The 12,065-nt window shown below is 37.2% G+C and overlaps 1 protein-coding gene across 2 annotated transcripts; it reads right to left on the bottom strand.

The window, feature by feature from the left end:
* Positions 1-715: 715 nt before the first annotated feature.
* On the bottom strand, positions 716-11,510 carry LOC132106028 (polyunsaturated fatty acid 5-lipoxygenase-like). Of its 2 annotated transcripts, XM_059511627.1 has the most exons (14): positions 11,361-11,510; positions 6,715-6,913; positions 6,548-6,620; positions 6,112-6,234; positions 5,836-5,936; positions 5,517-5,689; positions 4,995-5,141; positions 4,684-4,893; positions 2,681-2,767; positions 1,823-2,001; positions 1,568-1,692; positions 1,320-1,420; positions 1,060-1,230; positions 716-962 (listed from the first exon to the last, which is right to left on the bottom strand). In XM_059511627.1, the coding sequence occupies exons 1-14, from the start codon at positions 11,508-11,510 to the stop codon at positions 783-785; spliced, it is 2,019 nt and encodes a 672-aa protein (XP_059367610.1). In that variant the 3' UTR covers positions 716-782. The 2 variants fall into 2 exon arrangements, with proteins under 2 accessions (XP_059367610.1, XP_059367611.1); XM_059511628.1 differs by lacking the exon at positions 6,715-6,913 and having other exon boundaries at positions 11,361-11,471.
* Between the last annotated feature and the right edge of the window lie 555 nt (positions 11,511-12,065).

The raw sequence follows: 12,065 nt of genomic DNA, 5'->3' as shown, positions 1-12,065 counted from the left end.
TATTTGGCAAATTGTAACCTCTTCAGCACATTAGTTTTTTTTAACAGAGGGAATTTGCGGGGGATTCTTGAAAATAGATTAGTCACACAGACGTCTTCTAACTGTCACAGTACTTCCACATAACTCCAGATTGTCTTTGATCATCCTGGAGCTGATCATTGGCTGAGCCTTTGCCATTCTGGTTATTCTTCGATCCATTTTGATGGTTGTCTTCCATTTTCTTCCACGTCTTTCTGGTTTTGCTCCCCATTTTAAGGCATTGGAGATAATTTTAGCTGAACAGCCTATAATTTTTTGCACCTCTTTATAGGTTTTCCTATCTCCAATCAACTTTTTAATCAAAGTACGCTGTTCTTCTGAACAATGTCTTGAACGACCCATTTTCCTCAGGCTTTCAAATGCATGTTCAACAAGTGCTGGCTTTATACTTAAATAGGGGCCACCTGATTCACACCTGTTTTTTTCACAAAATTTATGACCTCAGTGATTGAATGCCACACTGCTATTTTTTGAACACACCCCTTTCAACTAATTGCCCAATTGCACAGCCTTACGAGCTGGCATCTCATGAATGCTGGGTCTTGTTCGCTTTCTGAGAATCTACTGCACCTACAGATAACTAGCTTGCCATATAGCAATAAAGAATATACCAAAAACCTGGATTATTCTAGTTAGTCACATTGTACTGCTATTATTTTGAACAATACTGTATTTTCTTTAGATGCTAAGGATATACTAGTAAAAAGCGATGTGTTTTGGAAATGTTTACCATAGATGCTCTCTCAGATGGCCACACTGTTCGGGATTCTGTCTGGAGACAGATACCAATAGGGCAGTTTCAGTTTTTCATTTCGGCTCTTGATGATGTTGGTAACTTCAAATAATTTCTTGCGGAAAGTCTTAGTGGCTTCTATGACTGATTGCTCAGTGAAGTGCTTATCTGGATACACGCCTAAAAACAGCTGGGGAGAAGATGTGGACAAAACATGGTTTACTTTGTTTCAGCAATTTTGTGGGAAGCAAGTAGTCAAACTAGTTATGAATAATCGGTCACCAAACCTCTTCGTCCTGGTACTGACTGAGGGCCCAAACTGCTCCTAGATGCCAACTGGATCGTCCACGGTCCGGAAGACTCTCCATGATATACCTCATATCCACCTGGCCCTTCTGTGTGGGAGGAGGCTTCCGCATGGTGCAGGGACTGTTGGGGATCCAGGAAAACCAGTCATACTGGAACGTAAGACAAGCACACAGATATCAGCATTTAGATAGTAACCCAGCCACACTTTATATTCATCCAGAAAAGTGTCCAATCCCACCTGTCCGAAGTTGACAGCAGCATGTTGTGCTGATGCTGTGAAAATCACAACAGTCAAGTACTCGACCAACTGCTCCCGGGTTTTCAGGGAATTTGGAAACTCTGTGAAAATTGGCAACATTTTAACCTCATGCATGCAATTAAAGGTTTCTTGTCTGCCATGTTATCACAATATCATACAAACATTCTCACGTATGCTTGCGCACATACAAAGATACTTAGATTTTAGTAAATTTACCCTGTACTCACCACATTCCTTGGGAGAATTCTTCATACCAGAGAAACAAACATCTTGAACAAATGCCTGGATCTCTTTGTCCTCCTGAACGGTCTCATCACTGCTGTAGTAGATCTTGACCACATCAGAAACAAAACTGGAGGAAGATCAAACTAAATGATGAATCAGCAAATTCCAAAATAGATTTGAGTGTCAAATGCTTTACTAATTATTTCACTGTTATTAATGCTCAGCATTAGTGTTTGAAAATGTAATTTATCAACTACCTTTTCACCGCCTCCCAGACCATCATGCCATCATCTCTGTAGTAATAGTTGGGCAGATCTTCCTTGTTGTCCACTCCTCGAGCTTTCATGGCCTCAGGGAAGCACAGGGACTTGTAGGTTAAAGTTTTCATGGCTTTTTGAATCACTTCAACAATTCCAATTCCACCGGTGCCATTAGCCTTTGAATTAGAAGGACACCAGTGATTTTTTTTTGTGTCCGATAACATTTTATAAAGTGGAGTGATTTAAAAAAAGAAAAAAATTTTGTGGGGGAAATTATCGACGCAACATAGAATTGCAGTATTCTATATATTTATTAATAAATCTATAGAAATAGAAGTTCCTGCCAGCACATCAAATCTTTCTGTCAGACTGTAAAATAAAAAAAACAATCTAGAAGTTATTCTATAATAAAGAAGTCCTATAACTATTATAAGGAGGTATAGTGAATCATTCTCTCATGGCTGGCCGGACAGTCAACAGGAACGACCTGTTCGTTAAATTCCTGAGATGCGCTCAGAGGACCCACAGTTTTTTTAGGACATCATTTTAATTGTTAAATGGCCCTGGGATTAAAAATAGCCATTTTAATGGGTTTCAATGGCCCTTACTGTAGCTATTTTGTGTACCTAAAGTAAAATAATGTAGAAAAATAAAGGAAATACAGGTGAAATATTGAAATTCTAATACAAATGCGCACTTGTGTCCAAGTAAAAACTGAAAAAGACAAAAATGTTCATAAGATAGCTTAAACCTAGTTGTATCTTCAGACCTTATAGTCAGGTGAACAAAGAAGAGATAAACTTGAATGCAAAAGTTGTAGTTCCTTACAAGCTGTTTATGCAGGGTTAAATATACCTTTTCAAAAAGCCCAGATTTACAGATGAGTTTTTCACGAGCTGCAGTGTTGATGGCAATGGTGAAACGAACATGAGGTATCAGCAACTGTAAGAAAAAAAAAAGACTATCAGCAAAACACTGGCCTTCAATTAAGCAATAAACCACTCTAGGCCACTATGTGACATTGCCACACAAGACACATTTAACCTACTCATTGTATTATGTTTTTATGTATACTGGAGTTTTACAGGTATTTCTGTATTCTTAGCCATTATATTCCTCTGATTTATTTGACATGTGTAGGTCTTTAAATTATCTTGGTTTCTGACTAATCACATGTCAGGAAATAGATTCTGTAAAGGTGGTAGCATGGCAAACAAAATGGTGGTCACAAACTGGTGATCATGATTAGCTGGACCTTGGATTCACTGTATAACTGTTGTTATAACTCATCTTTTGAAACACACCTAACCTCAGTTTTAATCTGATCTAATTTTTTAAATTGTAACATCTACTAATAAAGCCAGTCGTTACAACTTGAATTAGTGTTTACACCACAGGTAAGGTGCATGGTGCCAAACTCTAACACCCTGCCTTTTTGCTTTTATAGTAAGAGCAGTAACAAAGGACACCTATTTTCAATAAGTATCAATAAGACTTACCAAAATTATAACACTAATAAGACTCATTAACAATTATAAGATGACGAATAAGCAATGCCTTTACCAGAAAACCCAACTATAAGCTTTTTCCAGTGGCCAAGCATTTTGGCGCATTATTACAGAATGAGTCACAGATGTGCATTTATAATCATTACAATGACTTGAACACACTTCATCCAATCAGAATTTAGAAGTTATTATGAAATTCGGAAAATGTATGTTTTATGTTAGATCCTCAAGATACTTTGTTGATTTTATTAATCAAGGGGACAAAAAACATGATTAAATTCTAGAAGTACAGGAACCTGTGTGTAATCTACTACTGTAACAAAACAGGCTCTAAATGGGTTAAAGGATTAGTACACTTCCAGAATACAAATTTCCAGATATGTAATCCAAGATGTTCATGTCTTTCTTTATTCAGTCTTAAGGTAAATAAGGTTTTTGAGGAAAACATTGCAAGATTTTTCTCCATATAGTGGACTTCAATGGTGCTCAATGGATTGAAAGTAAAAAATTCAATTAAATTTATATACTTTCTAACTACAAACGATCACCTTGAACCAACTCGTCCTCACGCATTATGTAATCAACATTGGAAAGGTCACTTGTAACGTAGGCTGAAGTTCCAACCCAGTGTTTTCAAAGTGAATGTGTGAAGAAAGTCAAACACCCTAGGTCGGGTATGGCGAAAAACTCATTTTCTCATTTTCACAAAGTACACAGACGAAGAGTTACCCGCAAGTGACGTTATCAAAATGATTTTGTAATGTGCAAAGTTACAGCAAGATGAGCATTTTGGGTTAAAAGGTATATGGATTTCATTTATTTTTGGAATTTTGTCTGAGATTGTTAAGAGCTCTTTGAAGCTGCATTGAAACTGCATTTTTACCTTTAATCCATTGAAGATCTCTATATGGAAAAAGATCCTGGAACGTTTTGTTCAAAAATCTTAATTTCTTTTTGACTGAAGAAAGACATGAACATCTTATAAATGATACAGAACTTATTATTCTCGAAGTGAACTAATTATTTTAGACATGCTTTCTCTGGACATTAAATACTGGTGCATTCCACTAAACTGATTATCACCAACTTAGTAAATCATGTTGCATGATTCATTAAAAAACCCGCCTCCCATAAATTGTGTATGAAATAAAAAACTCCAACAAATACATACATAAGGGTAGTAACCAAATTAACTGCATTCTTGCCTTTTTGTCACTAATGTTTAACTGCATGTCTTTGGTAAACCCTGACAGTATTTTTTTCATGTCAAAAGAGGGTTTGCGCTGGTGCGAGGTGTTAGTAAATCTTCCCCTAAATCTCATTGCAATGAAAGCGTTAAAAGATGGCTACCTTAAATACGGGATGGACTGCAGCGAGCTGTCTGTACATGGCTATGGCAAAAACCTCCGATATCAGATGTGTCCTGAGAAGGTGTGTGACCACCTGGTGTACAGTGAAGTCAGCGTATTTCACCCACATCTTGGCTAGCATCCAGTCATACTGATTATCGCTTGGGAGAAAGACTGTGTTCCCCACTCCTACAGTGGTCTGACGACTGAGCTGTTGTTTCAGATAGCAAAATAAGGCCAAAATTAGTACTTGGTAAAACTCAAACTTTTTTATTTTGAAGTCATGTTTTACAAAATAATTTCTACAGGCACCTGAATAGCAATTGGTAGGATTTCATTCTGGCTGTTCTTGTACAGCAGGCAGAAGGGAGGAGCCAAATACTGCTTGGTATCTGGGTCTGTGGCATTGGCTTGCACTCCCTCCATTATTGCATAGTCTGCTATGTAAATGTTTCCCGCCTGTAATAGAGAGGTATTTAGTATTGGAGCCATAGATTGACACGGGACATTTTTTATTCCAGTCTATATAACTCATTCACGTCCAGAATTTACTTCTTTTTGGCGCATCATCAAAAATCTAAAATAAACTCAGAATAACCCCCCCCCCCCCCCCCGCCTCAAATTTGTCCATGTTTAAAACTTCTCTCAAAATGCATCTTTCAGGAATGCTTTTCATTTGAGATTATGTTGTGCACTATAAGTTTTATTGTACCGTTTTTTATGAATCTTTCTAAATCATGTAAAGTGTCTCCGAGCACCCTGATAAGTATAAATATATTTTATTTGTATATTGTATTATTTGATTTTTATTAGTGTGGTGTAATTTTTTCTGACTTTTAATTCCTCCTGTAGTGTGAGACCTCTATCCAGGGAGCCCTCCACCATCTCCTGTGTGACTGCAAACTTGTCTGGAAGATTCATGCACTTGCTGATTATCACCGGATTGGAGCCATTCAAAAACTGATAGCCAAAAAAGTAATCTTTATTCCAGTTCTGCATCACATACTCTGTTAAAGAGAATAATAAAGTCAGCTGCCAGTGAGTTTAGGAGCATGCAAACGATGTCTGCCTTAGCCTAGTAATTGTTGCATTCTCACAATCATTTTTACTCAGTCAGTGGACAGATTGTGTAAATAAAAGAAACATTTCAAACCTGACTCGGAGTTCTTGATTTTCACAAATATTTTTTCAAAATCTGCAATATCTTTCCAAGAGGACAACTTCAAAAATTTATTAAGTCCAAGATTCCTAATCCTGAAAGAGAAGATGATCATGGAAAATTACAGCTGAAGGCTCTCAATCAGATTTTCAGTGTTTAAGCTAGGCTTATTCCTCTATTTATTTTGAGATATTTCCTAGCAACAGTCACAGGAAATCTATAACATGCATACTTGCTGGAGAAGCATGCAAAAGTATGGACACAACCTACGCTGTAATGTAATTCAAAGAGAAGTCCACAGATTTCGCAGCTTCAAACTGCATGTCCAAATGAAGTTCAGTGCTTGAACTGGCATCAATGCTCAAGGGGAAACCAGGGCGCCACTCCTTCCACCTTTAAGAAACAGCAATATTATTCTTTCAGTTATGTGGATTGAGAATTATTTTAGGTGAAATTAAATTTTTTTAAAAGGCATTAGTTTTTTTTGTCTGGTTCCATGTGCTTTGGTATTTTCCAGCCAATTGTAAAATCTGCATTGAAATCCATTCTGTCCCTAAGCAATCCTTTTTTGAACAAATATGCATTCCTCCAGTACTTTTTTTTACTGGTTTGGTGTAACAAACTTGCAAGCTAAAAAACATTTTCACCATCATATGATTGAATATCTGTTGAATATTTACACGGGATTGTAACTGTGGCATCAAACCTGAACAGCAGTTGTCTTGATTCCAGTTCCATGCGCCTGTACTCTTTCATATTATCATCCTGAGGCAATCGATCTAAACAAACATGAGTATATATACACATTACCAAGAGTATTTTTGACATGCTTCATTCAGGACTGGATAGTGAACAGATCGAAGTAGGCCTAACCCTTGCCATCTCGAAGAACCACTTCCTTTTCCTTGTCTATCCAGCGATAACAGGGGAACTCGAAGGAGTCTCCAGAGGGAGTCGTCACACTGATGGATCTGCAGAACCAGTTATCACTTAACAAGATTTTCTCCTTCCCAATTTTCACCAGCACTATGTCTCCAAGGACCTCCTTCACTCTGATGTCAACAGATACCACCTTTAACGACAACTTCTGTTAGCCATAACTGAATCATACAGCTTGTGTGCAAAAATTATTACTGGATTTGTCATATAATATCATTTTTTAATTTATGAAATGATGATTACTGTTATGATTTATAAATTTGAATATATGCCATAATGCTGTGAAAAAAAGTGGATAAATGGATTGAGGAAACATAATTGTTTGACACTCAATTAAATCAGAGTGATTTTATATATATATATATATATATATATATATATATATATATATATATATATATATATATATGTGTGTGTGTGTGTGTGTATGTATGTATGTATTGGGGTGTGATGAGATGCTTATCCCACGAGATGAGACACAAGACTGGGTTCATGAGAATGAGATAAGATTTTTAGAAATCTTTAAAAGAAATCCTCAATGATGAAAAATATAGGAAAATAGTCTTTTATTCAACTGAACAACACAAAATGCAAAAAAATTATATATATCACACACATACACATTATATATATATATTGTGACGCGTCCCTCGTTACTTCCACTAAGACCAGTCAGTGGGTGTGGTTGGAAGGCTCGTCAACGGAATTCTGTACACCTGTTCCTTCCCTACAAAGTTTCAGCTCTGTTTGGTGTGGGGTGTGGACTCCCGGTTGTTTGGTTTTGCTTTGTCTATTTTGAGGTTATGATTAGTTTAACTCGGTTCTGTTGGACGCTTGGACCATTTGTTTGTTTGACGGAATCGTGTTTTGGTTTGTTGATTTCTTATTTTATGTTCTTTATTTATATAAAAGTGTAACTAAACCCCTGCTCAGAGCCTGACTCCACCCACTGACAATATTTGAAAAATGCTGAAAAGTGGGCAGATCACAGCGGAGATAGAGGGGACGAACCTAGGGCGGGGCTGAGCGAGTGCGCGTGATCCTGAGACTCGCAGTGACGGATTGATTGACAGCTGCTGTCAGAGACGCTAAAATGGAGAGTGACTGTAATGACGCAAGTAGCTTTGCAACAGAGCGATCATTTGAAGTAGAGGACTTTACTCCCCCACCTTCACCTGAAGTGGAGGATGTTGGGGTATCTGTTCATATCAATTCAAGCCGCTGGCTCAAACTGCGGTCTTAACTCCCGCATCGCGTCGCTTTTCAGTGCGAGCTGTGTGGAGAAGCCCATTTCCACCTCCATTGCGTTGGAGAAGCAATCCCGTGTAAAATGCAGTCTGCACACTCCAGCTCTAGGCGGGAACTTGCGGTCTTCCAGGCCAAGTGCATGCAACCACTGGCGCTTAATTTTAAAGTCTGCTGGTAAACTATGCAGTCCAGCAGTGCTGTCGCAACCAGCAACACTACACCTCCGTACCATCCTGACCACTGTACTAAATACAGATAAATCTATGCTAACTTGAAGATCTAAATAACTATATAATTGCTATGCTAAATAGATGCTATAATAGTCTATCCTGGTCGTTACCAATACTCGCAATTCCAGCTCCTGACTCACTACAGTGATTTTGATGGTTTTATACTGTCAAGGGCGTGGTAGCTCGTACCAAGGGGTGTGGTGAGCTGGAAACTGCTTACGTCACTTGCCACCGCAACATCCAATAGGAAAAATCAACTGCAGTAGCCACCGTTCAACCTGAAGAGGGCAGCACTCACACGTTTTTACACCATATATTGTAGAATTAAAACACTTTATACTCAAATGTCAAAAAAGTTACTCGAATCAATGAACAGCACCAATAAAGCCCCAATCTTATAGATCATTAACTAAAAAAAGTTGGTTTAGGGTTTAGTTACTCTTTAATAAATATCTTTGTTGCAAACATACCAACCTGACTATGTCCTCCTTCCCATTTGTCACGGCTTTGAGCCGGTCGTGACTATATATATATATATATATATATATATATATATATATATATATATATATATATATATATATAGGAGATCACGATTTTCTCAGAATCCAGAAAAAAAAAAATTACAACCTTAAATCAAGCTAACAAAATAACCTAATTTCCTTACAAATGCGTGCATAGGACTTATTCTTTTTTTAATTATAATTATTATTTACTCTTACAGTTACGTGATGCATTTCTGGTTTCAAATTGTTGCTTTTAATTTCTGTCATGATGGTACTTTTCCATAACACTGAATGTGGTAATAAAGAGTTGATTATGCTTTAAATTTTGTCCATATGACGGCGAAATCACTGTAGTGTTACTTGTTTAAGATTCAAAATGTTATTTGCTTTTAATTTGTGTCATTATGTCCTTTTTTAGCAATCAACTTACATATATTAGACCAAAATGAACAAACTAGGCTATAAATACTTTGTATAGTAGGCTTGGATGATTATATTATTATATAGCCTAGTGTTTATTTACTGATAGACAGTCAAAAAGACAAATTAATATTTTATTTATAACAGGGTTTTATTTATTTATAAAATAACACACCACAGATCCTGAAGAAACAGTAACAAAAACACAGTGACAAATGTCAGAAATAGCGTATGGATCTGTCACGTGACTCGAACCGATTGACCCAAATTATGAACTAATCAATTCTCAGCAATTTACAATAAATAAATCATTAAATCCTCTACTCTGTCTCCTCTGAAGCTGACTCCTAATAGTGTTCTGTGCTCCTCTGTGAAAATGACGTGACATTCAGCCAAGTATTGTGAGCCATACTCAGAATTCGTGCTCTGCATTTAACCCATCCAAAGTGCACACACACACTGTGAACACACACACACACTGTCATACTTAATAAAACAGACTGTAGTTCCTAATATGGTGTAATCTCATTTGTATTCCCTACCACTAGATGGCAGACATGTAGTACTTTGATTCTAGACCACATTACATCATGTTGCCATTCAAAGAGTTTAAGGAAATAGCAGAGCAAGTTAGCACTGGTGTCACTGATGTGGAAGTAGTTCAGTTCATAGCGTGTAAGTTGTGAGAGAAAATCCCAAAATGGCTAATACAACATTGTACCATGAGGATGTGTTGCAAATGTTATTCACCAATTCGGACTCTGAAAGAGAATATTTGTCTTTTGGAAATGACGATCGGTCGTCTAATGATCGCACATCTCCCAGTACATCTTTGCAGTGCAATGGTGCCGCAGTGCAAGGCGTGATCATTTCGACCCTTTGCCCAAAGGGGACAGAAGTGGCAGGGGTTGTCGTGATCGCTGTTGCTGATCGTGCGTGATAAGACAAGTACATGTACACTCAGTTTGGAGAAGGTGCGCTCTGAGCTGTGCCATGCAATGAGAGATTGCTCCCATACTCGCTCAAGAAGATTGGGCAGATAGCTGGTCAACTGATCAGAAAATAGCATGCATTTTACTTATAGCACAGTAAAAGAGTAATTTACTACTCTCACGATTCTTTTTCTACATTTTTTCCTGATCCTTTGGAATGAGAATAAAAGCACACACAAAAAAAACAAAATCTTGCAAATAAGTTCAGACATCCATTCAATATCTGTTATTTCCTGAATATTACTGATGAACTGACCAAAAAGTAGGCTACTGTACACATGCATTTAACCACTATATAGTGTAATAATATAGTAATAATTTCTCCTGTTTTATTGTTGGCTTCCTCTTTTCTGATCACTTGGAATGAGGATAAAAACACACACAAACACACACACACACACACACACACACACACCTGCAAATAATTTCAAACATCAATTCAATATCTAATATGTCCTGAATGTTATGAAATTCAAGATTGCCGCACCTGGTGACGTCATATGCAAATTAGATGAGTATATTTAAAACCCAAATAAACTTTAGGTCATGCCCAACATTTTTCTAATTAACAGTAGATCTCTATCTTCAAGATTTCAAAAGCTTATGGCTTGAAAGAGCTTAATGTCAAAATACAGCATTTAAAAAAAAACAAAAAACAAAAAAAACCCTGGAGCCTTAAGGGTTCAAATCGGAGCTTTGATTTCTTACATTCAACTTAAAACCTGAAGCATGAACATTACGGTTTCAAAACAGCAACGCCAGTGATTGACTGTCAAAGGAAAGCAGGGTTTGAATGCCCCGCCCCACAGATCAACTGGATTTGATTGGTTTTGACCCTGTGTCAAAGAGTAGTTTGAAACGTGACCGTTAAACGCCAAGCTTGCCCTGTTTCTCCATTAGCACCTTTTTGTACTTTGTACTTTCAGTGAAGTTCAATACTTTATTTTTATTCCACTCAAGTACAACATTTTAATTATACTCCTGAAAGTAGAAAAATGTAAAAATGCACTCAAGTCCTGTAGCCAAAGTATTTGTAAGGAGTTACTTTCCACCTCTGACATCAGTAAAGAAGTGAAATCAGTTCAACTTGTACTATTTAATGTACTATACTTGATTCATTTAATACATGACACCAGTTTCCACTGAGTTTGACTAGAAATTGTAAAGGAAAGCGCAATTCTTACCGATCCTCTTTTAAAATGGTCAACAACAGATTTGTCCAGTAGAGTCCGGTCACTGCTTCTCTCCGTGCCCACCAGAGTCAAGTATATTTCATTAATCGTCTCGGCAAACTCCTGTTTGCCAGTGGTGACAGAGACGGTGTACGTGAACATCCTGCTCATATGAGAGGACCAGTATAACACACTCTCCCTTTTCACTGCTGCTTTGGGGGTGTGGCCTATCTGTCTAACTTGTGATGATATCTGTGTGTTCTTTGATTAGAGGCGATAGCACCAAGTTAATCAATTAAAAAATGTTGCATCCTATGGATAGGAGCACGTAAATTTAACATTCACTCTCTTTATTCTATTTTGAAGGGCTCTGATAACACATTACTTTTGAAAATAAAAGACTTAAAGTGGTCATGGCAGGAGAAATCAAATTAGCCTTGATCTTTTGGCATATAAGATGTCTTTTGTACCATTAAAACATCATGCAAATTTCATAACTTAAAACACCCTCCTCATAAACAAATCACCTATTTAATCATGTTCCAAAAATGTCTGGTTCGGTTCGGAGGTCACATAACGGGAACAAACATTTGTATAAACTCAGAGCAAGACATTGATGAATAGTCTTCTTTTCAACATAGGCCCCGCCCACTGGTGTTTAGTTGATTAACGACTGACACTTGATCACGCTGAATGTGAGTGTTGCATCAAAAGCAA

The sequence above is a fragment of the Carassius carassius genome, chromosome 26 (assembly GCF_963082965.1).
Source record: "Carassius carassius chromosome 26, fCarCar2.1, whole genome shotgun sequence".
NCBI classification, from domain to species: domain Eukaryota; kingdom Metazoa; phylum Chordata; class Actinopteri; order Cypriniformes; family Cyprinidae; genus Carassius; species Carassius carassius.
The sequence above is the reverse complement of the archived record's forward strand: the minus strand, read 5'-3'. Positions and strand labels throughout refer to the sequence as shown.

Bases quoted from the DNA above. Each gene is read 5' to 3' on its own strand.
- LOC132106028 (XM_059511627.1), bottom strand. From the start codon at position 11,510: ATGTTCACGTACACCGTCTCTGTCACCACTGGCAAACAGGAGTTTGCC. The intron at 6,621-6,714 runs GTTAGGCCTACT...ATGTTTGTTTAG, and splicing joins GGTTCTTCGAGATGGCAAGG to ATCGATTGCCTCAGGATGAT. The intron at 963-1,059 runs GTTTGGTGACCG...TCTTCTCCCCAG, and splicing joins GTCAGTACCAGGACGAAGAG to CTGTTTTTAGGCGTGTATCC.